Source organism: Mustela nigripes, chromosome 1 (genome assembly GCF_022355385.1).
Source record: "Mustela nigripes isolate SB6536 chromosome 1, MUSNIG.SB6536, whole genome shotgun sequence".
In the NCBI taxonomy this organism is placed as follows: domain Eukaryota; kingdom Metazoa; phylum Chordata; class Mammalia; order Carnivora; family Mustelidae; genus Mustela; species Mustela nigripes.
The window spans coordinates 171,974,111-171,999,000 of record NC_081557.1 but is presented as its reverse complement, the minus strand read 5'-3'; the positions used below and the strand labels follow the sequence as shown (position 1 = coordinate 171,999,000).

Genomic DNA, 24,890 nt, shown 5'->3' with positions numbered 1-24,890 from the left:
AAATTCCCCAGACATTCCCCTGGAGGTCTGTATAACCCTGTCTTTTAAAAAAATATTAACAAAAGATAATTTAGAAAGGAATATCTTTTCTTTTCATATGATCTCTGTTCAGTGGTGGTATCTAAGTGATCTCTTTATTTTTTTTTTAAGGATTTTATTTATTTGAGAAAAGTAGAGGGAGAGAGTGGTTGCAAGCACAAGCAGGGGAAGAGGCAGAGAAAGAAGCAGACTCCCCACTCAGCAGGGAGCCCATACAGGATTCTATCCCAGGACTCCGAGATCATGACCCGAGCTGAAGTGTGACAGAACCACCCAGCCACCCCTTGAATGTGAATGATCTCTTTAAAAATGAAACTGGGGACACCTGGGTGGCTCAGTGCGTTAAGCCTCTGCCTTGATCTCAGGGTCATGATCTCAGGGTCCTGGCATTGAACCCTGCATCTCGCTCTCTGCTCAGCAGGGAGCCTGCTTCCTCCTCTCCTCTGCCTGCCTCTCTGCCTACTTGTGATCTCTGTCTCTATCAAATAAGTAAATAAAATCTTAAATTAAAAAAAAAGAAGAAACTCTGATAGGAGTGAGATTTGGCTCAGGGCCTTCCACCTCACAGGCATTCATACTTAGTAAATACGTGTAAAATGAATATTGTTTAAATTCACTTTCTTTGGTATGTCTTGTGATTAGAGTAATTCAATTACTGTGAACAACATGAAAATTAACAGTCAATGTGCTGCTTAGAAAGTTGTAAAAATTTGTCTAATGGATTTTTAAATCAATAAGCCCAAAGGAATGAACTGGGCATATACAGAGCAGCAACTTTTATGACTTGTATTTCCTCCCTTTCTTGGAGTTCTTCCACGAATGAGCCCACAGAAGTTCTTCCACGAATGAGCCCACAGAATGAAATCCTAAAGGACATTTCCAGTTCCTAAATTTAAGGATGTGGGAAACTGAGAGTTGTGATAATTTTTTCTCTTTTTCTTTCTTCCCCCTCTCCCCTTTCTTTCTTACCTCCCTCCCTACCTGCCTTTTCATTTTATTTGTTTTGGGGTTGGGTTGGTTTTTTATAGTTTTTACAGTTTTGACCTTAGGAAGATAAAAGAGCCAGCTATCTTACCAGCAAAATGAGTTTATTCAGGAATAACAAAATTGCAGTTCAGGACACCCAAACCACTGGCAAGTCCAGAGAGTGGAGGGGGGCTTACTTTCACAGGGGAAAAGAGGAAGCTGGGAGGGGCTGTTATGGCCTCTCATTGACTGAGTGTTGCGGCTTCCCATTGGCGGGGCTGTTGCTAGACCCAGAGAAATTCTTCCTTCCTCCTGCTTGAAAATGTAAAGTCAACTTCTTCCTGTTGGGGTTGGAGAATGCCAGATATGCTTTTTATTACAGGGAGTAGTGTGTGGGAGCGCCCCTCTACAGGGCCTCTGGACCTTGTTTTTAAAGAAGTTTCCTTTATTTTTACTACAGATAATGTTATATTTCGATTCACGTGCTCTCCCAATGAAATTTTCATTTATCGTCCCTCAGGAAAAAAAGAAGTTTGGTTTCCTCATGTGCCTATGAAACCTAGTTAAGACTGCAGTGGAGTTAGTGGGGCGATGCTATTAATCTTAGCACTGGAATTATCAGAGTCCTAATAAGTTTGTAATTCCAAAAGGGATTAAGAGTCTTTTCAAAGGAAGAAAATTTTTTATAGAAACAAGATGACTAACCACTTCTGTGATCTTGGTGAGTTTTTGGCTTCGATATTAATCTTTGCTATGGCCCACATTTAATTTTAGGTTTCCTTTAGTTGATACAACTAACTCACCTATTTTAATTTTCTGCGGTACTTAATTGGGTTCACTACTGGTATTACTTAAGTCTTTGTTCCCACTGTAAAAGTCCAGAAACCAGCACATTTTTCTTTCCAATGTAGCTGAAAGTTGTCGGCTGGTCTCCACTTGTCCTGGAATGCATTAGACGACACCCCCATCAGCAGTTGAATAAAAAAGATAAGGCAAAGGCAGAAAATGTACCCATCAAAAGACATTAATTTTATGGAATTTAGCAGAACAAAAGGCTTAAAATTCAAGGACAAGGATTTTCACCTAGCACAGCACCAATGCATAGATAAGTAACTTTCTTCATCAGCTACCTCAACAGCTTCATCCAAAGGTTCATGAAGTAGGAATGATGGGTGAGAAAGGGGAACAGTCAGGAAGGTGTCTTGGAAGATGAAGTCTCCAGAAAGTCTCTAACTCAGACCCATTCATGCCTCCATATCCAAGGTTCTGAACCAGTTCATTGGAGATAAATCCTAGACTTTAGAATTGTTTTAGCCTTTTTTGGTGATTGTAATATCCAGTCAGGTTGAGAACCATTATACTAAATGGGAGTCCGGTAAAAGCACAGGGGCTGTAGTCAGAAGATTCTGGTACTTAGTAACTGGGTGACCCTGGGCCAGTCCCTTGCCCTTCCTGTGCCTACATCTTTTGCTCTATAACCAGGATAGGGGTGCTTCATGAAGTTATAAAACTCACATTTCATGATGGAGGAGCTCAATAAAGTTCTTCAAATGTGCAATGCTATGCCAGCCTCTAGCACAATGTTTTCACAGGGTCAAGTACTTGCCAGCAAGAATTGAAGCTAGTGTTGTGTGGCCGCCTTCCACTCTGGCCCTGATGGGGCTAAGGTTACGAGAAATTCCTCTATCTCAGATCAAAACATAATAATAGTAGCTCAAATAATAGTGAAATAAAATCCTACATTATGAGGCACGGAGCAATCTTAAAATTTCAGATTCAAATTAAAATGTTATGAGTTCTATAGCCAGGTGTTATGTTTCTCTGGGGAAATTCTAATGAGATCTATTATGGTACCAATTGTCCTTACTATTATTATTTTTTAATCTCTGCTCCCCCCTTTGCCTCCCCACTCTGCCAGGCTGGTTTTTATCAGGTGATTTTTTTTAAACGTGAGCCAGCATTTCTTTGCCTTGTCAGATGCCTGGATTGCAAACTCCAGATTGCAAGGATAGCCAAGTTGCATTCTCCAGATGCGAAGACTGTACCCCCACGGTATTATCTAAGCAATATTTAGACCTACAGGGCTTTTCCTTTTTTTTTTTTTTTTTTAAATGCTTAGATTCACAAGTTAAGAAAATAAACTGATACATCAGAAAGTGAATTGGAGTCAACCCATCCCCTCAAACATTAAATAAGGACATCTGTTTGAGATTGATGCTTTCTGACTGAGCGGGGGGATTTCTGGTGAATGGAGAGAGCAGTCCTGGAGGGCTTGCCTACCTTCTGTTTGTCAGGGAAGTTTGTTACCCGCTAAGATACCCTCTCTGTAGTCTCCACAAGACTTTCCTCACCTACAGCTGCTTCCGTGAAGCCTTCATCTCTGATGGATTCTGCACTGCCACATGTTAACATTTTAATTAGGAGCTCATGAATAATATTAGCTGTGATACTATTTAACAATTAGGTACCATCACCAGAAACACGGTGGAAACTACTCCGTGCTTCAAAACATAATAGTTCTCCACCAAGGCCATGTGTATCCTCCCCCTCCTCTTCTAAACTAGGTTCAGCTTTTCTACTCAGTACTTCTACTCAGTTTTAAATGGTTTTTTAAAATATTTTATTTATTTATTTGACAGAGATCACAAGTAGGCAGAGAGGCAGGCAGAGAGAGAGAGAGAGGAGGAAGCAGGCTCCCTGCCATGCAGAGAGCCCGATGCGGGGCTTGATCCCAGGACCCTGAGATCATGACCTGAGTCAAAGGCAGAGGCTTAGCCCACTGAGCACCCAGGCGCCTAGTTTTAAATGATTTATTACTGGTCTTCTTCATGATTGTTATTGGCCATGTGAGTCCCCTCTGGCCCAAAAACTCCATTGAATATGTCTGGCCTCTCAGAAGCAAAGCAGTCATTATCTAAGCAACATTTAGACTTTAACATATCTTTTTTTATTCAGGAAAAAAAAAGGTTTATTTAGCATTAGATTATAAATATTAGAAATGGGCACTAAAGATTAGGTTTCTAATAGCTTCTGAGAAAGAGCAAGACCTGACTATTGGAAAACAAAATTTGATGAAGAATCATCATTAACAGTTTGAAGAGTTTTTCCCATACGTATTTTTATAGCCATCATATATATTTTATAGCCATAAAAGCTTTTCTTTTTTTTTTTTTTAAGATTTTTTTTTTTTTTAATTTGTCAGAGAGAGAGAGCGAGAGCTAGCACAGGCAGAATGGCAGGCAGAGTCAGAGGGAGAGGCAGGCTCCCTGCAGGGCAAGGTGCCGGATGTGGGACTCGATCCCAGGACACTGGGATCATGACCCGAGCCGAAGGCAGCTGCCCAACCAACTGAGCCACCCAGGCATCCCCATAAAAGCTTTTCAAAACGTACACCGGTTGAGTCATTCCCTACAGATTTTTTTTTTTTTTTAAAGATTTTATCCATCTACCTGAGAGAGAGTGAGAGAGAGAGAGAGAGCATGAGAGGAGAGAAGGTCAGAGGGAGAAGCAGACTCCCCATGGACCTGGGAGCCCAAACTCCAGGGTCATGACCTGAGCCAAAGGCAGTTGCCCAACCAACTGAGCCACCCAAGGCGCCCCATACAGAATATTTTTCTCCTTATATTTCTTACTTAACTATCTTGTACCTTGGAGCTTTTCCATGTCAGCATTTCGGGCAGATGTACCTGGCTCACTTAGTAGTTGTATTGTGTTCGTTGTCGTTTATTTAACCCTTCCCATATCAGTGAGCTTTTAGATTTTGTTCTAGCCATCTTCTCTGTATTACAAAACATACAGTATGGTATATTTTTGCAAGTATGCCTAAAGGATACATTGTGTTTCCAACAATGGAAGTACTATATCATAAGATGTGAGTATTTTCAATTTTGATATACAAAATGCAATTTTAGCCTCACCTGCCTCGGTCCACAAATTGTTTGAGAGTCTTTTTAATGTAGATGTCTGAGTAAATATTCCAATCAAGACAAAGGAGTCAAACCTAGAAAGGATCGTTCATTGAGAGATGAAATTGTACACTGTACTTGTTACTGAAAGAGTAGGGCAAGTAAATTATTAAACACTACTATGTCTGTTCCCATATAACTGCTGATTTATTGGGCAAAAAATGCACACCTGATGGTTTGTTATATTATTATTATTATTACTGAAATAGTAATAATAATAATAATAACACAGGCTAAATGCTAGACCTGACTTAAGTAGACATTCTCTATTAACGATGCCTGTCATCAGGTGTGGAAAGGTTTTAGAAGCGGGATTGCACTTTGTCAAAGAAACATGATATGACATGGGGACGTCATTACTCCATATCACAAACACTGCATTCCTGTATCACCTCTGGAATCTAAGGGCATTACAGTGGATTTGGGGGTTGTTGTTCATTTGCTTTAACCTCTTTGGGGATCATTGCATATTCTTCCTACTCTGGATACTGTTAGCATCTATGGCAAATGATAATTCAAGTTTTGTTATCAGGAAAATCAAGGACCTCTCCTATGTTTGTAGAGTTGCAGCTGTTGGATCAGCTGTTGCCATGTTTCGAGAACTGACAAAATCTCATCCATTTTTTTTTCTTTTTCTGATTGTAGAATACCCGTATAATAAACATCTTTGTTGCCCAGTCCTAAAAGTAATTGCCCCTTTGGTTATTGAATTAGCGGGCTGAGGGGTTCTGTTCTGTTGGCTGGCACTTCAGAATACAAACCTTTCAGAAACCCTTGTTTTGATTCCAGAACACCTTGCATTTAAGTTGAGAGCCCATAAGAGGAAAATGTAAAGCTGAGTTTATCTACCGTTGACGTTCAAATTGAAACAGTTGAAAGGTTTATTGATGATCTACACCTAAGAGTCTTTCTATCCAGAGCAGAATTCTGGAATTCTGGAGCCGGTATTGCAATTATTCCACTTTAACTTCCAGTTGGCAGTAAAATTGGAAGGCCGGAACACAGAGTTATTCAAACTTTTCTCGAGTTGAACAACGATGAGGCCTCCTGGTCAGAGCCTGGGTTTGAAGGAAGATCCACCATGTCTCTCACACTTGTTTAGAAAGGACGCCAATACTTGTGAAAGGAAAAAACTCACACAACCTGAAAATGAGAACTTGTTTTCCAAAGTTTTGCTCTAAATGTTTCAACATCTGTGTAATGGAGTACATGATATATCCAAAGAAGAATCCCTTCCAGATATATATGCATTGTCTCCCAGTCTTTTCTACTAGTCTCAGTGTCCGGGTGTCCTCAAGGGCTGGCTGATCGGGAATTAGGGCTGTATCTCAGTGTCACACTAAAAAGTTTCTGTAAAGCCTTGCAAGCTAGTACCATTGTGATTTGTTAGTTATTATATCAATTGTAGGTAAGCACCCATTGAAAAAAAATTTTAATTGTCAATCTGATATATCCTTGCTTTAAAATAAGCAATGTAGAAATGCATATATAGTATAAAAGAGAAGGTTCTCTCTCCCACCCCCAAAATATTCCCATTAACAGTCCAATAGGCATACCTCCTTGAGTCCATGCGATGGCAAATGGCTAAAGATGAAGAAACAGACCTCTTTCTGGACTAGGACTCCAGAACGTTTGTTTGCAGAGAAACACTTAGCTAATCAGATCCCCTTGCCACATTGTGCCTAATGTAGCTGATAGAGAGCAGATATATCCAATTCTCCCTTCACTGAGCTCTCTCCTGTTCCACTAATTGTTATAGTCAAAACTGAACTTTGATAAGAAAAATTATATATTCCCTTAAAAAAGATGCCAGTATGACGTTACCACTGGGAAAAGACCTGTGATATAGCACTAATCTGCCCTCATTAAACACAATAGCCCAGACTGGTTTGAGACTATAGATTTAGTATAATCTTTATCCTCTGATTGAAAGATAAATTTTACATGAACCAGATGCTTTTCGATACCAGTCTCCTTGAAGATGTTCTATGGAAAATGCATATTTCACATCCTCTTGTGAATTTACTGGTTGTCACTTCTTTGTGAAAATTTGGCTCATGAAAAGGAGAGTGGTTGAGAATGTTGAAGCCATGTCCAGGCTTGGCCGGGAAGAATGTCAAGATTGGCTAGAAATGTCCACCATGAGTGTAAGCAAGGACTGAGGGGAGCAGAACATAAGCTCCTATCTGTCTTTTACATCATGGTGTCTCTCAAGATGATATGACTTAAGATGCCTGGCTCATTCAGTGGAGCACGCGACTCGATCTCAGGGTCATGAGTTCGAACCCCACATTGGGTGTAGAGTTTGCTTAAATAAATGAATTTTAAAAAGAAAAAGATGATGTAACTTAAGAAGGAAAAATGTCTCCTGATGTAAAGTATTTTTTGGTCAAGTATCATAGCCTCAGGGCCTGAGCCTAGATATAAGGAAAAGCCATATGGTTCCAAAGTGTACCATGGCTGAGATGTACCAGGGGCAGAGCTCCTGGCTTCTCACACATAACAATCATCCCACTGGCTAAGCAGCTCCCTCATGCTGCCCTCCCAGCAGGAGCATTGTCACATTACAACAAAGCGCCTTTGCTCACAGACACATAGGCCTGATGGCTGGCACTGACACTTTCCCTGAAAAAATGCATTGCCCTCTGTTCTGAGTCAGCCTTATTGTTGAGAGCTTAGGGGGTAAGGGTGAGATCCAGATATGGGATGATCATATGTGCTATACACTGATACCCAGCAATACTGTGGCCACATCATCTCCACACTTGTCATGTTGCAGTGCTCTGAAATGACCTCCTTGTACACTGACTCTCAAATTCTGAATCCCTATTTATCCCGACATCAAATCCCGCTTCCTCTGATGTCTTCCAGTACCGCCCCCTAACCTAGCCAGAGTTAGCATATTGCTTCTTGTTAGCCCCGCATCTGGGACATTGCCAGTCCATATTTAGCAGCTGAAAGAATAAATTAAAGCATGCCAATGCTTAAGAAATGGGCTATGAACTACAATGGCTTTTGAGACCCCAGAAGAGGAAAGGACAGTGACTATTCCAGAGGTGCTTTCTTTGTCTCTGCTCGACATTGTATGAAGCACAGAGTCTAGCAGCACAATAGGAGAGGAGGGACACTGTGGCTGTCACTAGGCTGGCATTTAGCTCTGGACATTATGCTGATGGTTCAGAAATGTCCTAGACCAGGGGTTTATGAACAGAGACAGATACATATCAAAAGTGTGTCACTTTTCTGTTTATCTGCTTTGGGCTTGTACCAAAGTCATTGACTTCTCTCCCACTGGTTTATGGAAAGCCCATAACTGATGTAGTCAGGAGCTGACTTAGGAACTGATGTAGTCAGTATTTTGACTTAGACATACCGTGTAGCCACAGAATATTAACTGGTGTTCCAAGGTCTACCGAAAATCCAATCTTGTGTGTTGTGTCTGCTGGAACACAAGTAATAGCAGAATTCCAAAGGGCTTAGACAATAAGAAAGCTTTCTCAAAAACGAAAAGCCTTGCAAGAAGGTCACTGAAAGATTGGCTGAGTCCCTCACTTGGTCACATTTTGCAGGAATAACTTCTGTCCTGGTAGCTCCCGCCCTCTGGTAAGATGGCTGCCGCACCCCCAGGCCATACATAGTAAAAAGCAAGGAAGCCTTCCCACATGCCACACAGCCCCTAGCAGCCCAGTGCTCACACCACATTGGCTAGAAGTGGGTCAATGCCCACCCCTAACCAATCACCGGTAAGGGAAATGGGGATTACTAAAATTTGCTGAAGAAATTAGGATATACTCCTAAATCAAAGGTGGTGTCACCTTCCTTGGGTGACACGAATCATGAGTTGACAGAAACTGGACAAAATCAGGCTTCTTCTCAAATGGAGCAAGAGGAAGGACTTGGTTCTTGAATAGGTAACCAATAGCATCTGCTGTGTATGCCTTGCAGAGACAGCACGTCCAGACTTCCGTAGTACCTTCACAGCAGCAAAGTCCAAGGGCCCCATGTGTGAATTACCTTAACTTGGCGATGGTGGCCACTCTTCACATTACCATTTTGCCATCATCCGGTGAGGTAAAGACACACAAAAAAATCAATTCAGATAACACAGAAAAATCACCATGACCTGACTTCACCAATGAGTTCCAGTTCTCCACTCTCCAATTAGGACAGTTTATTGCCTGTAAAGACACAGGTCGTTCCACTTGGGAGGGGACATTTCTCTGAGATAAGAAAATGGAAAAGGGCAGCCTTGGAGCGAACAGGGAGAAAAGCTCCCTAGGAGAACATATATGCAAAGTCCCTAAGGCAGAAAACAGAAAGGATAAGAAAGTGGTGGAATGATTGGCTCACAGTGAGCAGGAAGAAAATGGCGGTCGGAAGGGTGGAGTTGGAGGACAAAGGGGCCATTCAGAGCCTCGGATGTCCCATTAAGGAGCTGGGGGGTTTTATTCTGTATGCAGTGGGAAGCCACTAAAGGATTAAATAGGATCTCCAACTGTAAAGTGATACCAAAAATCCTATGCAGGATCATTTTATATGTTGGAAAGAGTAATTCCATTTAATGCAGTCTGTATATCATTAGAGAAGCTACTTACAAAGTCCCAACTTAATAAATTAATAGTTGCCAGGAATTCAACTTTATTATCTTGCCTTTAGGCAAAGTGACTTTTAGCTCTAGTTGGCAGACACAAGCTGACAGCCTAGTGGAATGGCTTATTTTGAACCAACTCTTAAGAACTTTTAAAGAAACAATAATGCCTCTGAGGAGAAATGAAAGCTCCTGTTCCCAGTTTGGTGAGGCTTCTACTCCTCTCAGCAGCTGTTCACTGGCTAACCTCCTAACTGACTTGGCCCCTTGAAGGGGATGCTTCCAGAAGAAGGATGGCCGAGTATGGCCCCACATGGTTAGCTGGCTTTGCTTTCAGTCATGCGTGTGGTCCACGTGCTCTGGTACACATGCCTGAGGGATCCCTCCTTAATGGAGACTGCCTGTTCCAGCTGCAAAGTTCTTTCACACTTAAGGTTGCATTACTGAGCTCAACACATTCCAGAGCTCTCCTGTTTCCTTGGCAGTTCTTTGATAAAAGTGCCCGAAGCTAGTTTATTTTTCAATCATCTTTGAGTACGTGCACCTGTGGAGGCCAACATGTGACAGGGCTTTGAAGAATGGGGTTCCAACAGGGTTAGCCTGTGGTTATGGGGAGCTTAAGGGAATGAGCCTGACTGGAGAGCTAAGCCTGCTGGCTTCCATGAGAAAGACGGATTAGAGAGTGGAAGGGAGGTAAGCGATGACAATGGTAGTTTGGAGGCCGCTGCAGGGGTCCAAAAAGATGCCAAGGAGGAGGTCTACATTGATAAGGCTAGTCCAAAAATAAAGGAAGAGTTGGCTGAGAGAAACAAACCGAAACCCAGGCAATCGAGCCAGGGCGGGTGTGGGGGATCTTTGAAAATGACTGGACATAGGACAGACCTGAGCTCATTCCAAGAGTTTTCAGCCAACCCCATCTCATCCCCAAGGGAGAGTTCTCAAACTGAAACATAACAGTCACCAGCTTCTTCATGAGATCCTGCCCTGGCTCCATTCCGCTTGGCCGTGACCTCTTCTTGGTACAGTGATGACATACATGATGGCATCATGTATGATCTTCAGAATAAAGCACTGAGAAGTTGTGTTGCTCTTGTTTACAAAACATTTTAAGAAGCTTCCGGGTCCAATCTGCAAATGATTGCAAGGCATCTATATACCTCTTTCCCCAATGGCAGACAGTCTTCTAAGTATGGGAAATGTCAGAAATGAAATGATTTGCCTGAATGTTGTTTCTTTTCTCTTTTTATTATAAAGTATATTCGGTGCTCTTCGAACTGGTGCTTATATGGTGTACATTTTGATGACCAAAGGCCTGAAGCAGTCAGTTTGTGACCAGAGTTTTTACAATGGACCTGTCAGCAAATTCTGGGCTTATGCATTTGTGCTAAGCAAAGCACCCGAACTAGGTGAGTGTCTTCTCTCCTTCCGTTTCCACCCCCACCCTTCTGGGTAGCTACACACCCACAAGATATATTTATTTGAAAACGGACAAAGAAACCATTCGAAGGTCCTGTTTTATTGGTTGCAATGAATTTGAGTTCTTGACTAACTTTTCCACTCTCTCTTTCTCTCCCCTCCTTCCTTCTGTTTCAACAATTATACGTTGTGTGGAGCATCTGGGTGGCTCAGTGGGTTAAGCCTCTGCCTTTGACTCAGGTCATGATCTCAGGGTCCTGGGATCAAGGCCCACATTGGGCTCTCTGCTCAGCAGGGAGCCTGCTTCCCGCCCCCCTTTCTCTGCCTGCTGCTCTGCCTACTTGTGATCTCTGTCTGTCAAATAAATAAAATCTTAAAAAAAAAAAAAATTACACTTAGTGTATGTGAAGAGCGAAATAGCTTACAGAAACATGCAGACTTCCAGACACTACTGGAAATACACTCCCAGGGGCATATAAAATCCACACACAATCCCTTCTGTCCAGCGCATAAACGACTGTGCTAAGTTGAGAATATGGAAGAATATTTGCAGTGCAGCTCTCTCCCGGTCCGATGGAAGCAGACTTTCATCCCGGAGTTAGGATTCAGATGAGGAGACTAGGCTTTCTGTTTGGGTGTCCTCCTGTTCTAATTAACAAATGGAAAGCATTGGTTTCTGGTGTTGTTTGATTTGAATCATCTAAGAGATGGGCCTTGGAGAAAAGAAATGTGGCTCCCCATCTAGAACTGAATCCAAAATACTGGCTATATACATAGAAGGTTTTTCCTTCAACTCTTTAATGATCTTGAATAGAAGTGTGGTACAGATTCATAGGAACGTGGGAAATTCATGGCAAGGTTGTGACATGGATATAGTTCACCAGGAAAATACCTTTACTACCAGAGAAAGGGATCTGCTGGTGATCACAAACTCTGGACTCATCCATGAGCAGTACTGGTCATCATCTCACAATCTCATATATATCCTTAAGAAACACCTATCCATTCTCTGGGTTTGTTTGTTTGTTTGTTTGTTTGTTTTTCGTTTTTTATTGGGAATTAAGAATTGTATTATTTAGTTCAAAATATTTATTTATAGTTGGGTCCCCTCTCCTGTTTCTCCTAAAAGGGGGTTAGAGGTTGTACTTTGCTTATAAACCACATATAATCAAGCTATCCACAGTCTTTCTTTAAGGTGTCTTTCAGATATATCCTGTGTCTGCTCGCAAAGGATAGGAGGTCTCTTGGATGTGTATGTTAGCAGCCTATCTATCCACTTTTCTTTTTTAAGATTTTATTTATTTATTTGAGAGAGAAAGAGAGCATGACAGGGGAGAAGGTCAGAGGGAGAAGCAGATTCCCCATGGAGCTGGGAGCCCAATGCAGGACTCGATCCCAGGACTCGGGGATCATGACCTGAGCTGAAGGCAGTTGCTTAACCAGCTTAACCAACTGAGCCACCCAGTGCCCTCTATTCACTTTCTACCAGCAGCTATTCCCCTGCTGCCTACAAAGAGTGGGCAATTGATTTGAACTGTGGGTGTTTTTCCAAGTCAAAGGCAAGGGAAGAGCAGCAGAGGGGAACTAAAAACCTTTGCTAAGAGGAGCAGGGGTATGGAGATGAATGCTCTACAGTTCAAAATAACTAGATTACTGTTGTTCGTGCATGCACACGGGCAAGAGCCCATGAAGGCAGACTTAGGTTGAAATGCATTGGTATGGATGTATTCATTCATTCACTTAACATATTTATATTAAGCGCCAACAAGGGGTATTTAATAGGGGCTTGAATGGAATGTCTAACTCCTCCAAAAAGAAATTTAGAATATGAATTTTACGAACCAGGCCCCAGGAAGTGATTTTTCATATTTGAATTGAGACCACAAGCTGCCAAATCGTAGGCTACAAAAATGTTTTTCCAACTTGGAGCTACACACAGTGCCTAAGACAGATGTGTTTTGAGGAATTTCAAGATCCTATGGTAACATTTTAATTTTGTGTTTTCACTTAGAGATAAAATAAAAGACTGTCTTGACAGATCTATTTCTTTCACAGTGATTCTTTAGATTCATAGAGCATCTGAGCCAGATTACTTTTTCTCAAGCTAGTGTTGGTCTGAGAATGTGAGCCTGTATCCTCATGTATCCTCTTGGGGTTCGGTGACATTTTCCTTTAAATGCATACATTATTAATGTTTGAGAATTTTTCACTTTGAGAACTATTGATCTCTCTGACTTTTAGTTTGTGCACTATAATGAGCATACTTATGAATCTCCCCATCTTTTTTGATGGAGCCGACTACAGCTGTATGAAAACAGTAAATGCATGAACCCCCTGGCTCCCTCTACATGTCAGCACTAAACACTTCACACAATTTCACGACCCTCAACATTTTCAAAAAACAACAATGGTGCCTCTATGCTTCTGGCCCTTAAGTCTTAAATCACAAAGTAGCAACCTCAGTCTTTGCGTCTAGAAATCTTTTCCCTTGCAAAGGCTGCTTGTCTGCTTTCTGAGTTTTAGCCATGTGTATTTGAGGGACTTGAAACTAAAAATAGTCCCTTCCACCTTTAGAATAATTTCTTGAAGAGCCACCTCAACCTATTCACAATAAGTGGTCATTTTTCTTCAGAGACATGAGTAGACCTATATTGTCTTGTCCACCCACCTTCTGTTCCAGACTGAAATCAAAGTTTTAGGAAGGCAGACAGAGTTAGAATTTCCACACAAGAGCTATTAGTGAAGCACTTAGAGGTATTTGTGCTGTGTCCTCTGTCTTGTTAGCAGGCTAGTGTGGATGATGCTGATTAATCATCTGTCTTAATTTAATGTCAACCCAGCCATGCTGCTCCCTACCTCCCCCACGTTGACGTAAAATTAAACACAATTCTATTCCCTCTTGAGCCCAGAAGGAACTACACCGTAGTCCGTTGTGCCGCAGTTTCAATAATCCCTTTCCCTAAGAAGCCTTATTCACCATAGTGGTTTATAGGTTGGATATCAAACACTCCATTTCTTCACAGTTAAAAGAGGATTGAAGTGCAGACATTGGGCTAAAGGGTTGATTAAACTTGATCTGGTTCTTTAATGAGGCTTCTTCATGTCATTTCAGGTTCGCTATACAGGTAATTTCATGGTCAGAGTCCCCTTTTTTCAGTTTTAAGATATGCCTTATTTTCCCTCAAATGTTCTGGAGCTCAACAGAACAACTTCCCCAACTAAACTGTGAATCATAATAGGTCCAAAAACCAGATAGCCAGTCTCTGTCCCTAATTAACACATGTATTTTTTTGCTCTTAGAAAACATTGCTGCTACCGTTTAATTAAGAAAGATCTATCGACTTGGATTATTGAGAACTTTTCTTATTTTTAGGTCCAAAGCTCAGCTTCTCAGTACACTAAGGTCCTGGACTCCCTTATGTGCGGCAGAAAGGGAAGGTTCCCGTGAGAAGAAATTGTTCTGTGTTCAATACCGAAACTCTATTTTCCCACCAAAACCCACATGCCCGCAGTTTTCACTATACTTTTTGGGGGGTGGGGTGGGGGGGAGCAGGCAAAAATACACATGACATCAGATTTACCATTTCTAAGTGTACAAGGCTGTGGCACTAAGAAGACCTGCATCATCACGGTCCTCACCACCATGCTTTTCTAGCACTGTTTCATCTTCCCCAACTGACACTACCCATTAACCCCTATCCTTCGCTGAACTCTTAATAGCAAGAAGGGCTTTCTGTTTTTGCAGAAAACAATGAGCTCATTTCAGTGAATTATAGAGTTACGACCCATTAGAACAAATGAGGAGAAGAGAACCACCAGCCCGCTCTGTGTGCCAAAAATCTTGTGCGCCTACTGTTTTAGTTATATTAAAACCTGCTGAGATTTGCTTTTGTTAAAACTTGGAAACATCTGCTCCGAGTCTCGGTCCTTGCTCAGTTGAGCTTGTCATTGTTTCTGAAACTCTGACTCAGCAGAGCTCTGGCTAACTGTGAAGAGGGGCACGGCCATCTGGGACAAACCACACAGAGTGGCCTCTTGGTGACTGCGAGCACCCTGGTGGTTTCCAACTGCCGACTGACTGCTCCCCAGTGACACAGACATCTGTACTTAACAGGCACACAGGCTGGAGGCAGATCGTTTGGAAGGGACGCTTGGGAATGAGAATACCATGTCCTGCCTGGCTCTTGGCTGAAAACAGCTGAATCAAAAGTTAGAGAGACTGTGGTAGAGAAAACATGAGCCAGTGGCCACTCAAATGGGTGACTTAGCTGAATCGGTCAAGAGTCAAAAGTCCCACTGCGTACTGTTGGCCAGCATTCTTTCCATAAGGCACCAGACCTTTGATCAAGAAAGATGGGTTGGCCAACGTCAAATACACAGTCTTTATCTTTGGTTTACATTTTCAGGTGACTCGGTAGCTTTTGGCAGGGCTGTAAATACCCTATCTTGGTACAACTGGCTCATGGCAAATCAAGCGCGATATTATGCAGTTTCCATGGAAGAAAAATAATTTATAACCGCCAGCGTGTTGTGACTGATGCATCTTAGCTGCCGTATCAAAAAAAAAAAAAAAAAAAAAAAAAAAAACCAAACAAACAAAAGAAAAAAAAATACAAAAAACATAGGAGCTCTCAGGAAGCCCTTCTGGAACCCCACCAGTTTCCTCTTCCATTTCCCCATGGGAAACTACCATTCCCTAGGTCAACAGCCTACTTGGGGATAGTAACCTTGATGCAGCCTTGGAGTGGTAAGTCCTGAGAGGCTCCAGGGCTAGTATTAGAAAAGAGTCATCTTCATTACTCCACCTGCCATCGTGTATGTTCCAGAAAAAATTCTTAAAGGAATTCAAATTAATTTTGTTTTAAAGATCTCTTGACATCGGGGCACCTGGGTGGCTCAGTCGGTTAAGCATCCAACTCAAGGTTTCAGCTGAGGTCATGACCGCAGGATCCTGAGATCAAGCCCCATTTGGGATCCATGCTTAGCATGAGTCTGCTTGGGTTTCTGTCTCATCCTTCTGCCCCTCCTTCTGCATTCTCCCTCTCTCTTTTTCTCTCAAAATAATAAATAAATCTTTAAAAAAATAATATAGATCTCATAACATGTGCTTCATCTCCGGCTCCCCTCTATTAAATGGAAACACGTAATGTGTCTTAATCATGCCCCCTACTCATGAGATCTGAGACCCCTACTCAGACAGGAAAAACACAAAGCTAGTTTCAATACCAGAACTGTAGGTTCCACTTTTCGTTCCAAGTTAGCCCATTCTAATATGGTCTGTCTTTTGTCCCCTATTACTCTTCTCATACTAAAGTTGTTCTTCAGACAATAAAGTTTTACACTTAAGTAATGATAAAGTCAAAATTAAATCTAAAGAAATAAAACAGTTGAGCTACTTATTGCTCTACAGCAAATAACCTAATACAGTGTGTTTGGATATTGCATGGCTTGTACATTTCTGTCATTCTTAGAGGCTCATAAAAAACATATTTTCAATTATGAATGGATTTGTTTTTACCATGTAATTCCTTGGACTTCTACATTCTTTCCACCACAAACAAAAGTAAGCTGGAATTACTGCGTCTACGTTATAGTTTACTGAGTGAAGGGAGGCACAGAGTAGTAATTACACAGAAATAGTGGATCTTTGACAGGCACACAAAAATAGCACAGTTTAACACTAAGAAGTAGACCCTAGGTCTCCTGATACCAATTTTGTCTCTGAAGTACACAAAATCAGAGTTACCATCACCATCAATCATTATCAGTCTAACATTTATAGGCATAATTTGTCAGGCATCTCACAAGACAGAAAAGGACTTCAAAGAAAATTTTATAATATGTCTGGAAATACAGTTCTCCTTTTCTGTCCGAAACAAATATGAAGTACTACTGTTTAACACTTCAGTAGGGAAACAAATGAATAGCTCCTGCTGAATGGATTGGGGTACCACCTGGTTTATTCCAGTCATGGCCATGAGAACCTTAAAAATCTTCCCAAGGCCTCGCATTCCTTGACCTTTCCTAGTGTCAAATGGTTTAGGACATCGGTGAAGTCTGAGGGATAAGACAAGGATAAGCACTAATTCCCTTCATACTTAATTAGATTTCAGAACAAGAAGGACCTTCTAGTTCTCCTTGTTGTACAGAAAGGAGTCAAGTTGGAGTTCAGTAAAGGTCATGAAGGAAGTTGGGTTTTCCCATCCTTAAGAAGAACACAGAGATAGGAAAGAGAATGGATCATGAATCCTGTTTTTGTCCCACATCCCCGTATCCCTTCCCCTTTTTTCATGCTTGTTAATGAAATAGTGTGCATTTTTTACTGTGTTTCTCTTTATCCATTTTGTTCTAAGTGTCTATGGTATATTTTTTGGAATCGCTAAGGCTTTTGAGAGAATCATTACATATAAATAACATCTACCTACCTGAGTACTATTCTAGCTTCTATAATATAAATTTTCCTACTTTAGGGACAGAGGTCTTTTTCTTCAAAAGGATATTGTTAATAATAGATTTTGAAAAGCTTTCTCAAAGTTAACTCCGTAAAAATGTGTGTTGTTCTCCATTCTTATTACTCAATTCATTGGTGTAAAATATTCAGGTTACCATGTTCAGCAAATATGGTAGAGGGTGAGTTTTTCTCTCTTTCTATTTTTGCCTTTTGTTTCAGTTTTACTCCTCTGATTGCCAAATGTCTGTTGAGACTTCACCTTTTAGAGGGAGCTCACAAAGATGGGGTTTTTAGGAGTGGCTTTTGCCATATACCAAAGACAAATGGTCTTCCTGCTCTAGTGAAGCCTATGAACGTTTGCTGGGCCCTCGAATTCTAATCTGTCTCTCTGCATTGACAAATGATCTGAGAGAAGTCACTTGACTCTTCCAGATAATATTCTCTAAAATGTACAGTCGAGTTAGAAATTGGGGCACTTGATTGCTCATGTCCCTTCTAGGTCAGAAATTGAAAAGATTTTGTGTAAAACAGCCTTCTAAAAGTAACATTTATTGCGTGTTCTCCATGTGCCGGGAGAGCACATTGGTTATCATAATTAGCCCTTAGGCGATTCCAAGCTACGACTGTTATCCCCATTACTATCTCCATTTTACAGAAACTGGAAAATAGTGAGGACAAGTAGCTTACCCAAGCTCACAGAGCTAGTAAATACCTATCCAGGATTCTAACCCAGTCCATCTCACACTCAAGTACGAGTTCAAGCTATGTCCTTTCTTGGGGAAAAGATGAATTATCGTTACATCATGGTCAAGGGGCTCACGTAGGTTTTTTTTTTTTTTTTTTTTTTGTCCTTCTCTATCTTTCAGGAGATACAATATTCATTATTCTGAGGAAGCAAAAGCTGATCTTCCTGCACTGGTACCACCACATCACTGTGCTGCTGTACTCGTGGTACTCCTACAAGGACATGGTAGCCGGGGGCGGTTGGTTCATGACCATGAACTATAGCGTGCACGCCGTGATGTACTCTTACTATGCCTTGCGAGCGGCGGGTTTCCGAGTTTCCCGGAAGTTTGCCATGTTCATCACCTTGTCCCAGATCACTCAGATGCTGATGGGCTGTGTCGTTAACTACCTGGTCTTCTACTGGATGCAGCATGACCAGTGTTACTCTCACTTTCAGAACATCTTCTGGTCCTCACTCATGTACCTCAGCTACCTAGTGCTCTTCTGCCACTTCTTCTTTGAGGCCTACATCGGCAAGATGAGGAAAACAACGAAAGCTGAATAGTGTTGGAACTGAGGAGGAAACCATAGCTCAGGGTCATCAAGAAAAACAATAGACAAAAGAAAAATGGCACAAGGAATCACATATGGTGCAGCTAAAACAAAACAAAACACATGAGCAAACATAAAACCCAAGGCAGCTTAGGGATAATAAGGTTGACTCAACCCAGTAAGTTTATGATCCTTTTTGGGTGAGGACTCGCTGAGTGAACCTCCGTCTCAAAGGACTGCTGCTGGAAAACCCCATTCCCTCCTTAACTGTCAGCTCTAGGACAAATGAGAACAAAAGTGAGCCAGCGGCACAGAGAGAGAGAAATAGAAGGTCAAGAAAGGCTATTAACACTATATGAAAAAAAAAAGTATTTACTAAGTGTTATATTTCTCTAAGAATGAAAGAAGTTTACTTAAACTGTGCGAGCACATACACACACAATCTCTTTGGACACTAAACTGGAGCCAATAGAATAGATACAAAATGGAAGAGACACAGGGTGGATATCTAGATCAATAACACTTGTGCAAAAATTAAAGCCTTTTTAAGAAAGGCCGTAGCTGTAGCCCCCCCATGAGAAAAGATGTCTTAATCACCTCTCGTGAAGACGGATGTAAACAATTTTATTTCCACTAAGAGAAGGACTGGTGTTTTTCCCTTCCTAGCACAGTCTCGGGCTAGTGAGTTTGCCAGAACCAAACGGGGCACAGTGTTTTTCCGAGGTTCTTCCTAGGAGAATGGGAACGGTGCAGACCAGTTCCTAAAGGGGCAGCTCTACCTCTGAGCGTTTCTGATGGTGTCACTGAAATTTCCACTCTGAAATGAGCTCTGAAGGATTATCTTTGGTTCAGCGGCCCCAGACTTTTGAGCAGAAGAGTAAATACCGAATAGCAAAGTTAAAACCCGACCAAATGATTTGAAAGTGGATTCTGGATCACCTCTAAGAAGGGTCAGCCCCAAACCATTCTTGAGCTGGGAAAAGGACAGTTGGGAAAGAGATGGGAGCCGAGGATCAACCCAACAGATACAGTCTGTATTCCCCACTCTGTTTGACTTCACACACACACTCATGGCTTTCCAAGTGAAGCCCTGTTGTACAGTCCATATTTTCTATATTTTTGTGACTTTCAAAAAGAAATCTGCAGGGCTCTTCCTGATATTGGGTGAACACTGTGTTTCCGCATCATCTGCGTCTGCTCCCTGAGCGTCGCAGAGGTGTGTAAAGTGCCCTCTGCTGGTCAAGTGGAGATACTTCAACAAACCCTTCATGGCAAGTTTGGTTAACAGCTGACAACAAAGCCCCCCTCCCCCAGTCTTAACCCTTCGAATTTTCAATGATATAAAATACTCGTCATATTTTTGGCCAAATCAGAAGACCTTCCTGCTTCAAGTCAGCTTCAGAAATTTTTTTAAAAGGGACTTCTGCTCTGGAACTCAGAAAACCAGTTTATTAAGAGCCATATTCTTTAAAAGAGAGAGAGAGAAAGAAATGAAAGCTAGATAATATAATATTATCTGTCATACTTCAGTCCTTTACAAGCCAAATAAATGTGTAAACATTCCTAGTATTTCAAAGAAGCAATTATGTAAAATTGTTCAATGTGATACGCTAGTATTCTAATTGGTTAAGTAGCTTCATGACTAGACAAACTAGATGACACAATTAGCGGCTACACTGCATAGACGACACGCATTACCACACATACGTGCACACAGATGTGGGGTACACTCAACTTCAAAGCCCAAATGAACAGGAACACATTTTCTGGCTAGCAGAAAAAGAAAATCGTTGTTTATCTTTCTTGCTTTATTTGAGAGTGTACAGTAAAAGGGATTTTTTTTTCAGATTATTTTTATATTATTTGAGCTTTAACCGTGCTGTCATTCATGAAACAGAGCTGCTCTGCGTCTCTGTCAGAGATGACACGGTCTTTCTCAGCATCTTGTTTATGTGTGGAATTTGAAAGAATAAAGTTTTATCCCATTCTGTGTGAATGGTTTGAACAATGAACAAAGAATCCATGCAAACCAAGTCAGGACCGCTAGACCCTGGGGTAGGGGCGGGGCCAGGCAGGGGAGGGAAGCTGTGACAGCTATGTGAAATTATCGGGGACGCGCTATGATGTCTTGACATTGGTTCGTAGGTGAGAAGCAACTGGTGGATGGGTTGGGATTCCTAGGGTGAAAACTGACACGAGCTAAAAGGAGAGGTCCTGCTATCACACCTAGGAGGTTCTTAGGCTGCAAATAATGTTCTTTTGAGCTCTGAAAAGACATGATACTGTGCAATAAGCTTTTTTTCTTATGAAAGAAAATGAGCAGAATAATTCGTATGAGGAAAAGGCCAAATAACAACTGACTTATGTTTAACCGAAGGACCAATTCGAACTTATCTGGCTGATTTAATTTAATGGTTGAATCCATTGATTAATCATTGATTCTTCAATGCAGGTTAGAATAAGGAAATGAGCATAGACCTTAAATAGACTCTAAATGATGCTTCCAAAGCACTTTGATCTTGCTACAAATTCATACTTGTGTTCACTTGTGAGTTAACTTAGAATTTTTGTTTACAGGTTGAATGTCTAATAAGTAGTTTGTAAATTGGCTAAATAAATCTAAAGGCTTTTCCAACGTTCCTCATAGAAAGAAAAACATTTTTTTAAAAAATTCTGGTTCAATACAGTGTTTTTAACATCTCAGCTTAACCGCTTAATTATATCGAGATAAGAGGCTGGACCCATGGCAAATCTGAATCCTACCAGAGAACTGACTGCCACATAGATAATCCTACTGTCAGTTAACATTCCAGAAAAACTTGGGCAGGCAAGTTTTTAAAACTGCCCCACTATGCTGCAATAGATTATCTTTCTACTGGAGATTTTCTACTGCACTCCAGTCCCATTATGGCGAAAACGCTTCTGGATTGAAAAAAAACAAACATCCTTCATTTCATATCTGAGTGCATGCAATTTGATGCACTCAGTGTGAGTATCAACCCAAGTCTCTGAGTTTGCAATGAAAAAACATTCTAATGAAAAATGCTCTATTCATCGAACAGGAAGTTTTACTGGGTAAAATGAGAGAAGAGTAAGCACTCTGTTATTTACATCCATGCCAGGCCAAAATACCCAATTAAAATCATGTATTGAGGGTATTATTCCAGATAATTTACTCTCGCCATTCTATTCACACTCTACTATATATATGGGGGGGGGGGGGTAGGTGGGAGGGATAATACATACATATATGTTGCTTAAGGGGAAAGAAAACACTAATTAGATCCCTCCCGCTTCCCTACCTCTCTACTAATGTAGCTCAGTCCTGAGTCGGAAACTTCCTGTGAGGAGGGGCTTTGCAGAACTGAATGCAAGAACACTTCCAGGAAAGAGAGCTACAAATTTTTTTTTTTTAAAGCAGTTATTGTGTTTTTAAGATAAAACCTGTCACATCAAAGAAACAATGCACCTGGAGTCAACTACACTGAATAGAATGCTCCAGAAGTCTGGCCTCATTCCTAAACTGCTGAATTACCTGGGAGACACAGCATGCTCAGGTTACAATCTTTTCTTTATCCTGATAAAACAGCCTCCCCTCGGAGACTACGTTTCGTCCAACTGTCAGCTCCAGCACATTCTGAGGCCTATTTTTCCCCTCAGAGTTGTTGGATGGGCCCTGTGCTGATTCAATAGAGCTGTTAATAGAGTAGAGAAGATCCAGTAGATTTTTGCCTCCGAGAGCTCAGCACTCGGTTGTATGTGGATGCCCCAAGCGTGTCTCTCTTAGACACTTATTTCCCCGAAAAAGTTTCCATCCCCAAGAGTATAACTGCATGGAAATTTTCATAATGAAAGCCCAGAACTTTCTGGCCTTCCAGTCTCTGTTTCCAGTATTATTTTGCCCTCAGTTCAGGACAACAGAATCTGTCTTTGTGTTATGAGTCCCTGTCTTAGCTTTCTTAGGTTGTGCTCTGTCTCCTATACAAGGTCTGATTCCTTGTGCCTCAGACCCATTACCATCAAGAGATTTTGCTAAGGATGCCCCACAGGCCTGTCATATACACACCGAAGTGAGAGCTAATAAAGCAACGTTACACTTTTGTGCCAACAATCAGTACAAAGTGTTAGGTCCCAGTTTTCCAATGAACCAGCAGCCTCTGTCTGCTGGTACAAATACTTAAGTAAAACAAGTGTCAGTGCAGTTAGAGCTTTTTTAAAATTTTTATTTATTTATATATTTTTTGAGTGCCAGTTGTGACAGACTCCCATTATAAACCTCCTCCAGCCACGTGGCAGAACCCATAGCTACATAGCTAAAGAAACTGGCTAAGAACACCTGCGCAGAGTATCAAAGAATCTTTGCGAACCTGTTGAATCATCCTATTACTTCCCTCATCCTCAGATACTTTGAAAATTCAGGGCTCACAGGAGGAGGAGGAAAGATAATCAGGCTTCGCTTCCTCCTGAATTACACTTAGAAAGAAGTGGAACAAAAGTTGTCCTCACACTGAAAGAGAGACCATGGGAGCACCTCCCCCATGTGTGGGTTTGGGAAGGTCCTAATAAAGGCATGTTGACTTTACGTTGGGCAGGCAAAAGTCTTACAGTCAAATACAATTCAGTGGACATCCAAACCCAAAATGACGTTGCACTAAACTTTTCCGGAAGCAACTGGACTTGAAGAAACTGCAACCCATTTAGGCCAGCATTGCAGGGTCCTGACTCCTGTCGGTATTTAAACACTGTTACTTTCCCAACACTTGGTGGCACTTGAAACTTCTCTCAGTGGGCCGAAATCAAGAACTCTCCAGAAGTAGCCTAGTAGTGCTCCCCAGGCATGTCGGTTTCAGACAGGTCTGACTGACTGGGCATGTTCAGGTAGGAGGTTGCTTGCTGCTAACTTGAAAACCACTGGGAGCTTCAGCCTCTTTGGGGCCCCAGAGCCCATATTCAGATAGACGTTCACCCATATAAGCCTCACAGAGCAAATCACAGCAATGTTGGAATTGTTATTTTCAAGTGCTTATTTCACAACATTCAAAGAAATATTTTTTCTTGGTATATTAAAATTAAAAATAAAATCATAACTTTTGATTTAAAACCAAACAGTGTGTGCGGTTTCTTTGATCTCTTGTTCTGGGCAGTTCGAAAGGGGGCATCCTGGACACTCAAAATCTCAGAAAGGTCATTCCGTACTTGACACCAACATGCTCAGGGAAATGCAGTGAGTCACCCCAATTCTTGAGTAGAGCTCAACAATGATGTAGTCCCCAAATACCACCGGTCTAAATCCCACAAGATGCCTGCCCTTCCGTGGTGTTTCACAGATATCACACTTAAGAATTTATGTGCTTGGGGCTCCTGGGTGGCTGAGTGGGTTAAGCCTCTGCCTTCGGCTCAGGTTATGATCTCAGAGTCCTGGGATCGAGCCCTGCATGGGGCTCTCTGCTCAGCAGGGAGCCTGCTTCCCCCCCCTCCCCTCTCTCTGCCTCTCTGCCTGCTTGTGATCTCTCCCTCTGTCAAATAAGTAAATAAAATTAAAAAAAAATTTTTTCATTAAAAGAAAAAAAAAGAATTTATGTGCTTTCCAGACCTATTAGCTCACCACAGCCGTCCTCACAGAGCAGACAGTCCAAGTCAGATTCCCATTTTACTGATGAGGAAATTTTTCCTGTTAGATCAAATGTCACAGAAGTAGAAGGAATGGAAATTTCACATATCTTAACTTCAGTTTCATTGTTGCCATTCAAATCTTTTGAAAGAAGTAGGGTATGAATGAATTAAACTCTAATACTCAGTCCTGAACTAGGAAGCAATTTGCCATGTCATTGAACAAAGGATTTCAGGGCAGAATGTATGTTGGGGAAAATATTTCCAAAGCACAGCACCTCCTTCCTAGGAAGGCACTTTGCCTACACACCTGTGGGATATTAGCGAGCGCAGTCCCCCGCACTTCAACTCCCGGATCCTAAAATTTGACCTGCAACTGCTTGTGTTCTCATATGTTCTAGCAGGTCCTCTTTAGGTTAAATGTCTTATGGCGTTCTTTGTGGTTTGGGGAGACCTAAACAATGTGTACAACAGAAATGCTCCTGCAGGATCGATATTCAAAACCAAGAACCTGCCCTTTGGGGATGTTTTCCAGCGCCAAATTACTATGAATGTGCCTCTTTTCACAGCATCTCAG

The 24,890-nt window shown here is 41.5% G+C and overlaps 1 protein-coding gene across 1 annotated transcript in view; it reads left to right on the top strand.

Annotated features, from left to right (window-relative positions):
* ELOVL6 (ELOVL fatty acid elongase 6) overlaps window positions 1-21,342 on the top strand; it is a 122,391-nt gene extending 101,049 nt beyond the window's left edge. Inside the window, exons 4-5 of the mRNA XM_059377300.1 lie at window positions 10,813-10,964; window positions 18,292-21,342. Of these exons, the coding sequence (XP_059233283.1) occupies window positions 10,813-10,964; window positions 18,292-18,716 (577 nt within the window). The 3' untranslated portion in view covers window positions 18,717-21,342. The remainder of the gene's footprint in view (window positions 1-10,812; window positions 10,965-18,291) is intronic.
* Window positions 21,343-24,890: the final 3,548 nt, after the last annotated feature.